The sequence below is a fragment of the Hydra vulgaris genome, chromosome 10 (genome assembly GCF_038396675.1).
Source record: "Hydra vulgaris chromosome 10, alternate assembly HydraT2T_AEP".
Lineage (NCBI taxonomy): Eukaryota > Metazoa > Cnidaria > Hydrozoa > Anthoathecata > Hydridae > Hydra > Hydra vulgaris.
In genome coordinates, this window is record NC_088929.1 from 28,738,583 (window position 1) to 28,757,229 (window position 18,647).

The 18,647-nt window shown below is 28.6% G+C and overlaps 1 protein-coding gene across 1 annotated transcript; it reads right to left on the reverse strand.

Moving 5' to 3' along the window:
- Nucleotides 1-7,757: 7,757 nt before the first annotated feature.
- On the reverse strand, nt 7,758-10,810 carry LOC136085891 (uncharacterized). Its single transcript, XM_065807719.1, has 2 exons — nt 10,110-10,810; nt 7,758-9,680 (listed from the first exon to the last, which is right to left on the reverse strand). Exon 1 carries the CDS (start codon nt 10,759-10,761, stop codon nt 10,132-10,134), a length of 630 nt encoding a protein of 209 aa, XP_065663791.1. The 5' UTR covers nt 10,762-10,810; the 3' UTR covers nt 7,758-9,680; nt 10,110-10,131.
- Nucleotides 10,811-18,647: the final 7,837 nt, after the last annotated feature.

Sequence of the window (18,647 nt, forward strand, 5' to 3'; positions counted from 1 at the left end):
TAACTATGACGAGACCAATATAACAGATAACCCAGGGTCCAAAGCTGTTATTGTTTGTCGTGGACATGAACACAGCGTTAAAAACAAACAGGAACATTCAAAGCAATTAACTAGTATAATGTTTGCTGATAACGCTGTTGGAGAATTTTTGCCGCCTATGGTTATTTATAAAGCAAAAAATCTCTACCAGGGTTGGACTCATGGTGGACCACCTAGAACCGTATACGATATCACCACTAATGGGTGGTTTGATGGTAGAACATTTACCAGATGGTTCATGGAGATATTCTTGCCTATTGCTATTTTAAAAACCGGAACAACATTGCTGATTGGTGATAATCTGGGTTCACATTTTTCTCCATAACAATGCCACCTAATGCAACCCATCTCTACCTACCACTAGATGTTGCTGTATTTAGAGGGTTAAAGCAGTCGTGGAGGACAGTACTTTCAAAGTGGAGAATAGAAAGTCGTATTAAAGGGGCTATTCCAAAAGAACACATGCCTACTCTTTTAAACAAGTTAGTAAACACCTTGAAACCAGAAGCTTTAATTTCGGGATTTCGAGCAACAGGAATCTACCTCATGAACAAAACAGAAGTGATAAAACGACTTCCTGGAAAAAAATAAAGAATCTGGTGGTTAAGACACTGTAATGGTTCTTAACGAATCCGTTTTAGAGATTCTGATAAACAATCTAGGCTTAGGCACAAATCCAGTTGCAATACGAAAAACACGCGGTCCAAAGGTTGAACCAGGAAAAAGAGTTCTTTGTTTAGATGAGTCAATGCCATCAAGTTCAACAGAGCAAAACAACAAAGATAGTGATTGGTACTGTGCTTTCTGTAACAAAAAATGGGTGGAGTAAAGCGACGACGTAATGATTCAATGCGACAAATGCAGCAAACCTTATCACCTCCAGTGTTGTGGCCTTTTCTATTAAAAAGATCAATATTATAAGCTTAATATTGAAAAAATTGACTTTATATGCAGCCTGTGTGAGCCATGTAAGAACTTCGAGGATAGTGATAGTTGATGGTCTGTTTTTTTTAAGGCAGCTTTGTAAATATTGTTGTAAATAGTAATGTGCTGAAAAAACTAGATTTTAAACATAGTATGTAATTTTTTTCACATGAATTTATTTGAAATAAAAGACTCTACAACATATTAAAATACACTTTCTTTTATCTGTTTGATCTTTAACAGTATTCCCCCCTCCCCCAGCCTTACAACATGTTAGTCTATTCATAATCTAAGAAATAAAAACATTATGTCGTGTTCAAAGTAACTCCAAATCGGCTGTTCATTCTCACCCCGTTTTAAAAATACGAATATGCTTGTATAAAATAAGAAAATTAAGGTATTTACTTTATAATATTTATCAGGCCAAGAACCAATTTTGGAAGCTAGATAGTATAATGTTCTGTTAAAAAAAAAAATAGCTGTTAGACTAACTGTATTGTTATATGATGCATAAATGTTTAAAAAGCGTTCATAGTCACCCCAGTTGACGGTATTTAATAATAGTGAGAGAATTTACAATAATGATAGACTTTTCTCTTATTGTGCAGATTTCACTAAACTTACTTAATTGCTGCAAATCACTCTAACTTCGATATACGATACACAGATGCCATAGCAATACAAAACTTATCGCTACACTATTTTTTTAATTTTACATGTCTTGAATTTTATAATAACATTCAAAACAATAATTTAAACAAAAATGCCGGGGTTGACTACCGGTTTTTCATTGCTTTCATTCCGCTTTTTATTCAGGTTTATCGGCATTTCGGCGTTTCGGCTTTTTAGAATTCGGCGTTTTAGAAACTTCCTATTTTCTGACTTTAGTTTGACGTAACTATATATCATCTAATAACATTAAAAAATGGCATTTTTATTATTGTAAAAGGTTTTAGATTTTGTTTGTTATTGCCAATAAAATGTGATTTTATATTAATTTTATACTGATACACGTTAATTTATTTATTTGAATAATACAACTATAAATTTTTTTAAAACAACTAAAATAGCAATATATTTATCGAAAATATAGATGAACCACATAAAGTTTATGATAAACCCGTTTTATAAACCTTGTTTTCACCTTAAATTTCCGGTTGTAAAAATATACATACATAGTATGGATATATCATATAGTTTTGTAGTATGCCAATAACTTATTAAATAAGTTAAGTTAACATAATATTTAGTTATTGTCATACTTCAAAACTATATGATGTATCTATACTATATTAACTTATGATTGCATCAATACTATACTATCTATACTATACTATATATACTAAACTATACAAAAATATATACAATAGTATTATTGAAGTATATACTTTAACTTGCATATCTTAGATATTCCGTAAAACACGGAATTCTATGTACCTATTAGGTACGTAGAATTCCGTGTTTTACGGAACCGATTTTTGTGCCAAAATTCTGTTCCACGTTTTCTAAAGTCCATTCAAAGCAATTGTGGTAACAACGTGTTTTCTAGTCTTTTTTTTTAGAATTTGTATTATATATATTTTTTTTCAATTTTTATTTTAGGTGCCCTAAGAATTCCTAACGGTCTTGTCACAGAGCACCGCGGAAGTGCATTTAACCAGGAAGTTCACGCCTCCTTCCTTACCGTGACGCGAAAATTTGTCCAGAGCTCGTTTCGAACCTCGATCTCCTGCTTATAAAGCAAGAGCTCTAACCGCAGTGGTTAGAGCGATATCACTTTAGATATGTTTTAAAAATTGAAAAAATTATACTTTTTATTTATGTTTGCTATTTTTGAAGTTACTTACATTTATATACAGCGGAGTTCCGCAGGGATCGGTAATTGGCCCGGTATTGTTTGTTTTGTTCATAAATGACCTGCCGGATAGAATACAAAATGTAGCCAAGCTCTATGCAGATGACACCAAAATAATGATCGATGTGAACTCAATAGAGAAAATAAACAGTCTTCAACGAGATATAAACAGTGCTTGGGACTGGTCTAAAGAATGGTTAGTGAAATTCAATAAAGAAAAATGCGAAATAATACATTATGGAAGTAACAATCCAAAACACGATTATTCTATGGATAATGTTGTCCTAGGACAAACTACTATTCAAAAAGATCTAGGCATATTATTCTCAGCAAACATGAAATGGAGACAGCAAATTATATCTTGCAGCTCGAAGGCAAATAAAATGCTGGGAATGATTAAAAACACATTTGTGAACTGGATGTGCCGACTCTTAAAGTCTTATACGTGACGTTTGTTCGCCCAATAATTGAATTCGCGGTTCCAGTGTGGTCCCCTCAGCTTAAAGGAGAAATAGAACTGCTCGAGAAAGTTCAACACAGGGCTACGAGACTCAATCCGACACTGGCAAAAATGAAATACGAGGAAAGACTGGAGATTCTTGGCCTCAGCCCATTATGTGAACGCAGACTTCGTGGAGAGTTGATCCAGACTTATAAGTTATTAAATAAGATTGAAAATGTGGACTTTTTAAACGGTTTCAAGCCTAATGATTTTCAAATATCTAGAGGAAACGGTGTCAGGTTTGAACGCGAAAAAACAAAGTGCAACTTAAGACACTCATTCTTTACTAACAGAATAACAAAACCATGGAATAAACTACCTAAAGATGTAGTTAATGCAAAATCAGTAAACAGTTTTAAAGCACAATTAGACAATTGGCTCCTTTTAAATAAAATTAATACTGACACGGCTGTCTAAGTGTGTTATTAATACACACACTCGTCGTCTTCGGGCGGCTACAGCATCTACTACTACTACTACTACTACTATATACAGTTAATGGCTATCAAAATTTTTGATGTCGATTGTTCGTTAAATTCCTATCGAAGGAAGGTAGTGCGTACTATTAAAACTATTTGCGTTTGTTTCTATATCTTTTTTCTAAGCTCTTGCCAAATTTTGTTGCATTATTCGGATGCACACATACATTACTACAATGCACAAAAAAGGTACGTAATTTCGGCAATTTTACGCCTCATATGGTAGAGGGGGTCAATCGGAAACTTCATCTTAAGTCCATACATTAATCATGTTACTTTCAAATTTAATTTAAATTTTAAATTAGATTTAAAAATTTTCAATTAAAAAGCTTAATTTATACTTCAGGTTCTAAAGTGTATTTTTAATCTAATTACAACATATTTGTAGTGTACTTTAATAATGTTTACAAAAATTTAGAAATACTTAATTAGAATTAATTAAAAATTAATAAATACTTAATTAGAATAATACTTAATAGAATAAATACTTAATTAGAGTAAGTACTCATTAGATAAAGTTTTAATGTACAATAGATTACATAGATAAAGTTGTTTAATGCAACAATGAAATAATATTTAGAATTAATATTATTATAATACCTAAAGAAAGAACAAAAAGAAAACACAAGATTTGCAAAAAAAGAAAGATATCTGAAAGAGATAAGAGAATATGTGAATTTTATTGTGTTTCTTGGTTTTTTGTTTATTCAATTTTAGCATTTAGCTATTGTGTTTTATTTGTATATATATATATACATATATATATATATATATATATATATATATATATATATATATATATATATATATATATATATATATATATATATATACACACAAACACATAACATAGATATAGATAAAAACAAATCTACCAAATTTAGTAATAATGGCATCATTTTGTATTCAATGAATTGTTAGATAATGGCCGATTAAGTATAATTTTTAGCAACCATTGTTACAATGTGATAAATAATGTGGGCGAGTAGATGAGGTATCGACTTAAATTCTATGTACTAATATTAGAAGAAAAAGGTCCTATGCACTAATATTAGCCTATGTATATGATGATGATGTTGCTTGAGTGATTTAATATTAGTAGATGTATTTTTCATTTTTTTAAATTGTTTTGTATTAACATTTTTTGTAACTTTATTTATTTCATCAATTTAAATCGATTAGAAAAAACAGTTGGTTAGTTTAATTTTTTTTTATTCGATGTTAAATTTATATTGGTTTCATGCTTTAAAACCTTTTAGCAAAGTTTGTTTGAATATCAAAAGTTTATTACCAAAATTTGTTGAAATGTGAAGTTAAATTAAATTTATTGGTTTTCTTAGGTGATCTAGTGCAGCGCTTAGGTGAGCAATTGAACAAGATATGATTTTTTACGTAATTTACTTTAAGGACTTAAAAGTAAATTACCAACAAATTATTTATGTATCTTTTTTGTTTATAATCTTATTTTTAATAATATTTAGCTATGTTTAGTAACATATCAACAACTTTTGATAAAATTTCAAATTCTTCTAATACCATTGGTAAGATTATATAGTATATTAAAATTTTTGCAATATTTTATGTTTTATATGTAATACCTAAATTCAATACTATTAGTATTACTAATAGTAAGGTTATTAGTTTCAGCTTTCTGAAAATACTATAAATTGCATGTTATTTGTAGGTGTCTTATATTTATAATATAGTTTTTTGTTTAACCTTCAGTGACATCTCCATCCGCAACTACTAGTAAGGTTTTGTTTAATTAACTGGATTCAAGATAAGATAATACATCATAAAATACATAACATTTGTAAATGTATTATATGTTTAAAACACTATGTTTGTATTACTTTTTAGTGATACCTCCATTGGCTAGCACTGGTAAGGTTTTATGTAATTTTTTACTTGGGATTTAGTTATTACTTATCAAAAAAATTATGAAATGTATACTACTTGTATGTGTCTTATTTGAATAATACTTTTTTTGTATAACCTTTAGTGATGTCTCTAGTGTCAACTACCAGTAAGTTTATTTTTGTTATTTTGTTGTAGTATTTGACTTCTTAAACGAAATATGTTATATTTAATCTTTTTTACAAATTAACTCTTACAACTCCTAATATTTCTCTATTGGTTTTTACTTGTAGAACTTACATATGAGGATTATAAAGTTTTCAGGTCACAACATCCAGGACCATGTTCCAATAAGTCTGTTGTGAACTGGGTTGCATATGGTGGGAAGGATTGGCCATTACTCAGATGGCCTAAATTGACACCATATTCAGTTCCTAGGGTAAGGACAGATAAATATAAAAATAGGGGAAGATATGTCAGCAGAAGAAAGTTGGAAGACCGAAGGGACAAAAGTAAGTATAGGGAAAGCAGGGAAAGAGGCAGAAGTGAAGGAAAAGAAAATGAAGAAAGTGTATATAGAGAGCGAAGGCAAGAAAACAGATATAGAGGCGGAAGAGAAGAAAATAGATATCAAGGAGGAAGGAAACCGAGCGACTATGGAGGGGGAAGGGACAGAAGCATAAGTGGAAGAAGCAATGGTGGCATTGTAAACGTTTATAACTGTAGATAATATTTTACTTTATTATTCTTTTTTGTTTAACTGTTAGTGAAAACTTCAATAGTGTATTGCTGCATCTTAATAAAATTTAAAAAAATTTACAATTTGGTTGCAAAATATTAACCAACATAGTTTAATGAATTTATTAAGTTATTATAATATAAACTTGGCATCTGAAAGAAGATCCAAAAGATCTTGTTGTCAGAACCACATAAAATATATCAAACGTGTATATATAATATAATAAAAATACAATTGATTTAATAATTATTAACAATGTAGAATAAACAAAAACAGAAAATAATTTTACATTTCAAAAATATTTATATATATTGTCAGTAGAAAGAATAAAGTTTTTTAATTTAGTTTTAAAAACAGAAAACGAAATTGACAAATCAAAATTTGGAACAACAATTTTGTTCCACAAATACGGTGCTCGAGAGTTTATGCAAAATTGATTAAACTTTGTTCGACAAAAGGGTTCAATTATTAAATTATTATTTCGTAAAGTATATTTGTTTATAGTTTGATGGGTAAAAAGATCTTTAAAAATGAACAATGGTTGTTCACTTTTACAACGAAACATAAAACATAAAATATTATAGACATTGAGTTCGTAAACGTTAAGTGCTTTAACGTTTTTAAATAAAATATTAGAATGAGAAAAACGATTTTCAAAACATATTAAACGCATTGCGTGTTTTTGACGATGGTAGAGATTTCGTAACTTACTTTTAGAGGTACTTCCCCAAACAATATTGACATAATTTATATAGCTATGTATAAATGAGTAGTAGAGTTGAATTAAATTTTGTTTATTTAGATAGTATCTGACCTTATATAGAATTCCAATACTTTTGGCCAATTTAGTAGAAATAAAGTCGATATGATACTTCCATGTAATATTTTCATCAATGTAAATGCCTAAAAATCTTGTGACCGACTCCTTTTTTATTTCAATTTTATCAATGAAAAGTTTAGGTAAATTATGTGTGGAAAAGGATCCATTTTGTTTTGTCAATGTTTAAAGTTAACTTGTTGCACTTAAACCAGTTGAAGATGTGATTGAGTTCTTTATTCATATTTGAAAAAAGCTCATAAATGTCACTGTTTGACAGAAATAAATTAGTATCGTCCGCAAAAATGATACTCATGAGGTTAGAAGCTTTATTTAAATCATTTATATAGACTAAAAACAAAAGTGGGCCTAGAATAGAACCCTGTGGAACACCACATTTTATGTCAATTAATTTTTCATTTTGAAAATAATCTCCATAGAAAACAAATTGTTTTCTATTTGTCAAATAACTTTTATACCATTTTATTAATTTGCCATTAATTCCATAAAATTTGAGTTTCTTAAGTAGAATTTTGTGATCGACCGTGTCGAATGCTTTTGATAGGTCAATGAAAATACCTAGTGTATATTGTGATCTACCAAATGAATTGGAAATTTCACGAATGAACTGTGTAATGGCTTGTTCAGTTGAACAATTTTATTTAAAACCGAATTGATTTTTATATAGAAGTTTATTTTAAGATTAAGGTAATTGTATGTTCTATTGTATATAATTCTTTCTAAAACTTTCGAGAAGATTGAAAGAACTGAGATAGGGCGATAATTACTAATATTTGATTTTTTTCCGTCTTTGTAAATTGGAGTAACTTTAGCTATTTTTAATTGGTCGGGGAATACACCTTGCTGTATAGATGCCCTGAACACTTTATAAAGAATACATTTTAAATTTTCTAAGCAATCTATGACTATGTTGCCATTTATTTCGTCCGCACCTGTAGCTTTGTTTCTTTTAAGAGATTTGTAAGCTCTCTCAAACTCATCAAAAGATAAATCAGAATATAAATTATCTATAAAAAGCGAATTATTTATAGGCTCTAGGAAATCACTAAAAGTTTTTTCCGTAATAGGAATCTTATTTGCCAATTTAGTTCCTATATCAATAAAATATTTATTAAACTCGTTTGCAATTTCGTTTGGTTCATATATATTTGTTTTATTTATTTTAATTACTTTAGGAAGGTAGTTTGAATTTGTTTTTTGTTTTCCTGTTATTTCTTTCAACGTTCTCCAAGTATTTTTTGAATCATTTTTAAATTTACTAATTAAATTTGAATAATAATTTTTTTTAAGTTTTTTACGAATTTTTTCAAATAAATGTTGGTAATTTTTATATTTTTGTTGGTTTTCATCTGATTTTGTTTTTAAATATTTTATATATAGTTTCTGTTTGATTTTAGAGGAAGTCCTTTGGTAATCCATGGACTATTCAAGGTTTTTTTTTTTGTTATTTGTTCACAAAGTGGAAAGTTTGCATTGTATATTGAGAAGAAAGTATCAAAGAACTTATTATATATTGTATTTGCGTCATCACTAAAGTTAATATGTTTCCAATGCAGAAGTGATAATTGATATTGAAAGGATTTTATATTGTTTTCGTTGAAGACACGTTTTTTTATTATATTTTGTCTTTCGGGGTTATTAGAGGATACAGTATGAATTGTAAGAAAAATGGGGAAATGATCGGATATGTCGGTTTTTATAATTCCTTTTTGTAATTTCTTATTATAAATATCTGTTGTAAAAATATTATCAATCAACGTCGTTGAAGTTTTGGATATTCTAGTAGGGCGATTAATTAAAGGAAGAGCTCCTGCCATAAATATTTCATCATAAAAACTTTTTACTTTTTCATCTTTACTATAAATTAGACAGTTCATGTTGAAATCTCCAATTATAAAAGTAATTTTGTTTTCTTTGCTACCTTTGTGAATGATATTACGCTGTAAAAAGGTATTGTGGTTTATTCTCCTCCGGCAGCTACATACAGAGACCACCATACCAAGGCACGCAAAGACATGTTCAGCCCCCCAAGAAGGAGCGTCATAACCGCTTTACGGCCGAGAGTAAAGTGAGTTTTGGAAGAACGAAGTTATTTAAGAGCAAAAGATGGAAGTAATCGTGTTAGAAAGATAGCATAGAGAAAGCGGACAGGATTGCACATGATGTTAGATTGTGCAAATATAATTCAGCTATTTCATAAGAAACAGGAATTATTTGAGATATATTGAGAAAAATATTGAGATTGAGATATATTACGCAGTAAAAAGAAACTAAGATTTTAAGACTTTTTTTTTTATTGTTTAAAATTTCAATAGTTACGATTTCTTTATCACCGTCAGAAACGCACATATCATTCCTAATGTGATATACAATGTGTTCCTTAACGTAAATCAGAACTCCTCCACCCCGTTTATTTCTTTGTCTTTCTAACAAAATTGTTTCAAAACCTGGAAGATGGAAAATAGAATTATTTTTAAACTCATTCGAAGAAATCCATGTTTCTGTTAAGCAAATTATATTAAAAATATTTTCAGTTTTATCTAAAAAATCACAAAACTTTTCAAAATTTTTATTTAGACTTCTAATATTAATGTGAAGGATTCTGATTTTTTGATTTTCAGTGCCGTTTTTACTAAGAAATTCTTTTAACTTATTGGGATAAAGATAAGAGCGACGTGTGTTCACATCATTAAAAAAATTGACATCTGGATCTGAATTAAGATCTGATTTTAAGTAAATATCATGAAAATTAAAAGTAAAGGATTCGTAGTCATCCATTTTTGTTTTTAAATTTGATTATAGAATATTAAAAGAATTCCTTTATAATTATAGGTCACGCGTAATCAATTTATTGTAAGTTACTTTAGCAAACTTACCTTTCGCTCGCAATTCCTTCGCTTATTTGAAAAGCTTTCTTCGCAAATTCATTGTAAAATTGCTAAAGACTTCGTTAACGTACAACCGCTCGTTCCAAAGCTTCATCGTCGTATATTTGTTTAACACTAGGGCTTTGTCTTTGTAGTTGTGAAATCGAACAACTATTGATCTGTTTTTTCCTGTTTCTTTTCCAACTCGATGGGCTCTATCTATTAAAATATTTTCTTGTATATTAAGTTTCGTATTGAGAAATTCTTTGATTTTTTGTTTACTTTCTTCCCAAGTTTCATTAGCTTTATCTTCAATCCCAACAAATCTCAAGTTGTTTCTACGGCTTCTGTCTTCTAGTTCTGCTATTTTCTCTTCTATGTTATTGTTTCCATTTTCAATATTACTTATATCTGGTGATTTTTTCGACTCTGTTTTTTTTAATTCTGTAAGTTCAGTTATTATTTTATCATAGCTTTTGCTTATAAATTCAACAGCTTTCTGTACCTCAGATAATTCTTTTTTTAACGTAAAGTTTTCATCTTTTAAGTTATTAAATTTAATTTCCATTTTTTCTATCCGATCATTAAAAATTTTCATCATAGTATTCTCATGATTTTCAAGGATTTCTTTAAGTTGTGCTGGTGTAAAGTTTTTCGCCATTATTATAACTTTTTAAAACGCTCTTATAAACACGTCCGTTCGCGGTGAAATTTGCGGTGAAAAAAAAAAAATATATAAAAAATATAATTATAACAAGAAAAAAAATATATAATTATAACAAGATAATGTTTTTTTTAAAAGATTTCTTATAATTATTTCTCAAATACATAAAATATATTTGTCATATTTTACAAATATGTATAAATATAAATATATTTGTATAGTATACACACACACACATATATATTGTGTGTATATATATATATATATATATATATATATATATATATATATATATATATATATATATATATATATATATATATATATATATATATATATATATATATATATATATATATATATATATATATATGTGTGCGTGTGCGTGTGCGTGTGCGTGTGCGTGTGCGTGTGCGTGTGCGTGTGCGTGTGCGTGTGCGTGTGCGTGTGTGTGTGTGTGTGTGTGTGTATTGTTTATTATTTATTTGTATTGTATATTATATATATTTTTACATATATGTTGCTGTTTCTAATTAATTAAATTAATTCATTGTAAACTAAAAAAAAATAAATTGAAAACTTTCTTGTTGACTCACATTTGTTTGCAACAGGTATGTATTGTTTGTTTAGTAAATTCTGCAATGGCTTATAGTAGTGTAAGTAGCGTATTTGAATTTTATTTTTACTATTATGTTCAGTTATAATAAGTTTTCTAATTATAGGCAGATTTAACCAAATTTTTTATGTCTGGCTTTAATTAAGAAATGAAAATGTTCTTTAGGTTAAAGTAGTTAAACTTTTTGAATATCATTTTATATTTACTATGATTTCAATACTTAATAAATATTTTCCCCCTAGCTATCATGGGTTCCATTTTATGGTGCAGCCAAAAAGTATTTAATTGATAACTTCTCCTTGCCTGTTCAAACCAGTGAGTGTATGAATGGACACATTCTTTTTGTTTATGTTAGTTGCATGGAATCAGCAACTAAAACTTATAATCAAGTCACTCAATATTTTAGAATCATAACATCAAAAAGTCAAATTGATTATTTAGTAAATAAATCGAAAATCTGGGCAAAACATTTTTTTAGGATTAGTTATTATAAAATTTTTTTACTCTAATATGGCTAATGTATTATTATCAGCTTCAACACCTGCAATGCAGTCATTAGAGTCTGCAACCAGTAGTTTAATTACAACATGGTCTTTAATTGTAACACCTCACCAAGGCAGTGTTTCATCTCTAACTCAAAGTAAACAATTAAGCTCAGCTTTTAGTGAAAATACGTCAAATAGATATACTTTACAAGAGGTTGTGACACCTAGGAGAAAAAAACTAAGAAGTAGATTGTCTTATTTATCTTCAAACTTAGCTAGTATTTGCACAAAACACCGAATCAAGATAGCTGAAGTGAAAGCAAAATTAAACACTATGCCATACAAATTAAAAGTTTTAAGGCAAAGTGTTAAAAGAAAAGAAGACGTTATCAAAGGTTCAAGAGCAGAGGTTAGAGACTTAAAGAATAAACTACAAACATATTACTACAGTAGACAAATTCGAAATTTTATTGCTACTAAAAAAGCAATGAAAAGTAAAGAAAGAGAAAAGTTAAGAAAAAAAACTCTCAAGCATAATGCTGCTATTAGTACAAATAAAAAGGTTATTACCAGCTTAGAAAATGATATGACCCAGATGGAGGAGGGCAATATACTTTATACAAAAACTTCAGATGATAAAACTTATCCATTGCAAATGCGAATGATAATTTACAGCATGTTATTGTCTAATGTCCCAACAAGTAACATACCATTTCTTGTTGAGAAAATGGGGCAATATTTAGGTGTTGTTTTTTCCAACATTCCTCACCGTATCACTGTTGAGCAAATGGCTCGTGAGCTAGGCAGTATCGCTGGCCTGCAAGTAGCAGAATGGGCTGTTACTAATAATCACCTTACATTAGGGTTTGATGCAACAACGCAAGAAGGCGTTCATATCAACAGCATTCACCGAATATCGAAAAATAAATGCCAGGTTATTGCTATCGACCAATTACCAGGTGGGACAGCAGTTGATTATGCAAACCATATATGTATTAAAGTAAATCATATTGCTTTAGTTTATTCGAACTTTCATTTGCAACCCTTTGAAGAGTATCGTAGTTTGATTATCTCAAATATATCAAACATAATGTCCGATAGAGTTTCGGTTAACCATCTTACAATAAGAAAACTCTGTGCAATCTAAGATAAAAATCTGAATGAGTTAAACTGCCATTTGCACCCTCTTGATACAATAGCTATTTCATGTCGTTCAGTATTTAAGTCTCTGGAAACTAAAACTTGTCAATTATTTGGATATGATCGTATGGCAGTCAAAATTGTTATAGCTATAAATAAGATGAGGTTTAAAGATGCGTAAGGGGAGCCAAAAGAATTTGTAAATTTTTTAAAAAATAACGAACTTCCACGAGGTATCGTTCCAAGGTATCGTGGTAACCGGCTTCACATTCTGTTCCATACTTGTTTCATTTTTATAAAATACTATAGTCAATTGAACCTGTCATTTCGAAAAGGACATTAGTCCAAAACTTTTAACAGTTAGTTTATAAGTTTGAATTAAAAATTTCTGTATGATTTATGTTTTGTTTATAAAAAATAAAAACACATAAGTTATATACGTTTATTATTTATCTACTTCTATGTTTAATTTCTTTAGCAACCTCGACCTTATTTTAATAAAAATCATATTTTTGTTGATTTTGAAAAGTTTTAGTAAATGGACTTGTGCCCTTTTCGAAATGACAGGTTCAATTTATGAATTTTTTGAAAATCAGAACAGTAAAAAGAAAAACTTTACAGAATGTTCTGCGAGAAGTATTTTATAATACAACTGCAATAAAAAAAATGTGCGTGCTTGCATTATTTGGAAAACTTCTTTCAGGACCCTGGATGACTACGTTTTATGTATCATCCGAAAATGCAACTTTTGATCATGTTGGTGGTATCGCTATAGTTAAAAAAATTGTGCAAACAAATAAAAGTTCAAAAGTAATCCTACTGCTCTATTTACCAGAAAAACAGATTTCTTTGGAAATAATCTCTAACCAAATACTTTACAATTGATAACAAAGACATGCACAATTGATGACCAGCTTATCGCCATGACTAAGGCTTCTCTTGTTGCAATAAGAGAGGTTTTAAATCGTCAGTACAAACACTATTTTGCCATTACTATTACAAAGACACTTAAAGAGGAGACAGCAAGTGCAAGACTTCATAACATAGATAGTGAAGAGTTAATGGGAATGTTCAGTGCTACAAAAAGAAGATCCTCTAATGAATCAATTAATTATATATCTTGCAAGTTAAGAACAAAAAAGAATAGGACAGTGGATTATCTTGAAAATCTCGGTAACTATTCAAGAGAAAATGTTATAAGGTGAGGTATGCAGGAGGCAAGAAAAAAAAGACTAAAAAGTTGACTGCAACATGCTAAAATTAGGGCTGAGATTTCTCAAAGGAAGACTGAAAAACGTCAAAAAACTTATACTTACTACAAGTGAAGTTTTGAATTTACATAAAAACTTGTCAACAAAGCAAGTTGCTGATTTAAATGATGTTATGTTAGACAGAATTGTCGGCAGAAATCTCTGCCATCAATGGTATGATTCTGAATCAACAATGACAAACATGTATGATGGCAGAATTGAAAAACTTAAAAAAATACAGACAGATATCATTTAATCCATATAAATCTATATTATACTGGTCTAAAGATGAAACTGATTCTGAAGCTGTTGAATATTGCATGAAAAAAGTACAGTTGGTTGCTGATATTGTATCACGTGAGTTAATGTTTTCGTAATTCAAATTAACCGCTGTATGTGAGCATATTAGTTGTACGATAGCAAAGTATGCAACGCAAGGCATAAACTGGTTAAATATTGCTATTCTGGGTCATATCAATTTCATATTTTGAGCATTCGGAATTTTCAACAAGCGGAACATCCAAAATAAATGTAAAGCGAGTAGTGGAACTTGCAAAATAAATGTATAGCGGGTAATGGAACTTGCAAAATAAATGTACAGCGAGTAGTGAAACTTGCAAAATAAATATACAGCGAGTAGTGGAACTTGCAAAATTAATGTACAGCGAGTAATGGAACTTGCAAAATAAATGTACAGCGAGTAGTGGAACTTGCAAAATAAATGTAATACTCGCAATTTTTTTGATAGACTGCTCTGGCTTACGTTCACGTCATGTCTATTGTTAACAATGATTTATATTTAGTTTTATTATTGGAATTTAATATATTAATCATTAACTAAAAGCCAAGACTCAAATTAATCAAATATTATTTTAAAACAAACAAAAAAATATGGTCTGCGGGGAACACCCGGCTCTCCGTATGTAAACTCCAACTTATAAGGTGGTAATGTGTATTGTGTTTTGTATTTCAATATATTATTTGAAAGTCATTGCTTTTTCTCTTTTTTTTTTTAACAAAATTTTAAATAAAGTATTTTATGTTTTTTTAGGTTTGATGAGGTGTGGACACGCCCCCTTCCGCCGAATCAATGAGTGTGCAGCTTTGTTTGTTGTAATGTTGTAAGTTATAAATTTTATTGTGATGATTTTAAAAAAAAACTTTTTAATAAGAATCGAAATATTTATAATGACTCGTTTTTAATAATAGGGTGTGTTAAATCATTACCACACATACACCCTAACTCAAAAAATGAATCTCTCCTATTTGGTGGCAGTCTACATGGAAATTATAGCAATTTATTGCATATGAAAATTAATAAATTCATTGCAAAATTGATCTTTTATGAATAAAAATTTCATTTTTTGATGGTAAAAGTGGCGGTTGGTTGCCCCCTCTAGCCCCTTGGACACGCCCGGTGACTAAGAACCTATATAAATTTGTAGGTTACTATTACATCTATCTTTTGATACCAAGTTATAAGCATTTAGATAAGAATTGACAAAGTTATTAAACTTTTCGTTCATAAAAACATTTTTTTGACCACACTTTCTTCAACAAATCCATATATCGAAAAAACGGAACTAAAAACGCCACAACTTTTTGTGGAATAGTTCGAATTTGATAGCTTTTTCACATTTACAATATTGAATCGAAGGTCTTTCTAATGATATATAACATCCGAGAATTTATCTAATTTAAAATTTTAATGGCACGTACCTAATATCTAGCATAAAGAGGGAGAGTCTCTCTCTCTTTCTCTTTATTAATTAATTTGTTTTTCAACTATTTATTTTTTTTATATATAAATGAGAACAAGGCTATTTCAAAATACAATAACACTAAAATTATCTCTGAGTATATTAGGCTATTTAAGTAACAAAGTATTATAACCTAATTATTAAACTTATTTTGAATAATGATGCTATGTTTTTTGATGATTTCAATTAATATTAAGATTATTTTGAATAATAATGTTTTGTTGTTAATAATTTCAATTATAAAGAGATATTTTTATCTCTGAATAATTTAAATTATTAAAAAAAGAGCATCGTTTTTTAAAACCTAATTTCTTGGTAAATAATATTGTTATTTGCAAATAATAAACATATTCAATAATAGTTTAAATTGTTTTGGTAGATCTTTTATTTTGTATTTCTATATAAAATCCTATTGTTGCAGTTTTTTATTGCAAAGAGCAGGAATTCCATAAAAAATTGCTTGATACATTAGTTAGTTAAAATGGAGTGATAGTGCTCTTCACAATTCAGTAGAATTATTATATGTTGCTTATTAAAAATAGTATTAAAATTTCATGAGATGACAGCACATTGTTTACACTGGTTGTAGCTATTAGATTGTACTGTATTTGGTGTCTTGAAAACCTACTACAATACTTGTTTTTGTGATTTAATAAATACTTCCTCTGTTCTTTTATAAATTTAGAATGATAATACAGTGCAGCCCCAGATGTAAGTCTTTTATAAGATTTTTTTCTTTTTCAGGGTGCGGATTCACAACACTTTCATAAGTCCAAAATTTGCGTAAAGTTTGCGTAAGTTTTGCTTAAGTTCAAAGTTACGCTAAGTGGTCACGGTGGTTTAGTAATGGACATTTATTATGCGCATGCGTTATATTCTGCTCAAATGTTGGTAAACAATAATGTCCGCAAGTAAACAAAGAATTACTAATAAAGTTGCTAAACTTCAAATTAGATTTATTTGTAGATATTTCTAAATAGTCAATAAGAAATGATATCAAAACAATATTTTAGGTATGGTATGTGTCATCAAAGCTATCATTTAAATAATTTTACAAAGAGAATAGAAGTGGGACTAAAGTGAAACAAAGCTGTTTTTAAGGCGAAGTTTTACTTGTGCTTACATTGTAGTCTATATTCTAAAGTTTTAAATTTTTTAGTGACTACCTTGATTTTTTTTTTAAAATATAAAAGTTCGTGAATTGTTTAAAGCAAAATTCTAAAACCGGTTACTTTTTTTTGTAATAATATAATGCTTTAAAAGGTTGGTAAGTTTTCTTTTTATTTGAAGGGTTAAAAATACTGACAGAAATATTATATAGGCTTTAATACTGCCATTTATTTTCTTTAAACCATTTTGCAGTATTGTATCGTATTATTTTTAGTATCTACAATTTTTCTTTTTCTTGGCTGAGCTTTTTTTTGGTATTTTTTTACAGTTGGGTTGTTTTTTATAAAATGCTCATTCATTATGCTTTTTAATCTACGCACTCCTTTCATGTAGCAGTAGGTACTCTTCATGCGGTTGATTTCAGCATGAAGACTTTCTCCACCTTGCTCTCCATAAGTACCTAGTCCTACTCCCCATTTTCTAATGAAAGGTAATGCATGGTACTCCAGCAAATGAAGCTTGGGTGTGATTGAAGCGTTTGGCCAGTTTTCACGAAAGTACTTCATGAAATCTTTGATTCGATTTTCTATAACCAATAATATGTATATATATATAAATATATGCATATATATATATATATATATATATATATTATATATATATATATATATATATATATATATATATATATATATATATGTATATATATATATATATATATATATATATATATATATATATATATATATATATATATATATATATATATATATATATATGATTTAAAAACACAATGGTTTAAAAAAACAAAGATAAAGATCAAATAACAAAAATAATTTTCTCTATTTATTGTGTTCTGCCAAATTATAACATATGACATACCAAGGTCCTGTTTGTTATCTTCATTGAACTGATTGCAGGAGTTAATAAGCTTGTGACATATTCCAAATTTAGAGAAAAGTACCTTGAAGTTTTTACAAACTTTAATAGTTTCTCTATGTATATCAGTGTCGTTGAACCCAAGTTCAACTACAAGGTTTGGTATAGAGTTGCAAAGTTTAAGGATACTTATCTCCTAATTTAATATATAAAATAATTGTGAAATATGTATTATATGTAGTAACTGTTGTTAATTATGTATCTAGTTATGTCTAATGATGTTAGTATTAGCTATCTATTCCACTTAAACACACACACAGACACACACACATATATATTTATACTGTATTATACATTTAAATTTAAGTAAACTTTGTTTTTGGTAAACAGTAGATTTTATAAATTTAGGAAATATATATTAGATATTATTTTACCTTTAACATTTTGTTAACATGTTTGAGACATTTTTTGTTTTATTACATGTAGAGCAGCATCTTCAATATTTCTTGGTATAACACTTGTTGAATCCAATGCAAATATATCTGAAAAGTTTATTTGTGAAGTTGATGACGATGATATTGATAATGTTGTTAAACTTGATATCGGAGTTGTCTGACAAGTTTTTTGATGTTTCTTTTGTTCT

What these genes read in the sequence shown, in the direction of transcription:
- LOC136085891 (XM_065807719.1), bottom strand. Translation starts at nt 10,761, where the DNA reads ATGGCGAAAAACTTTACACCAGCACAACTTAAAGAAATCCTTGAAAAT.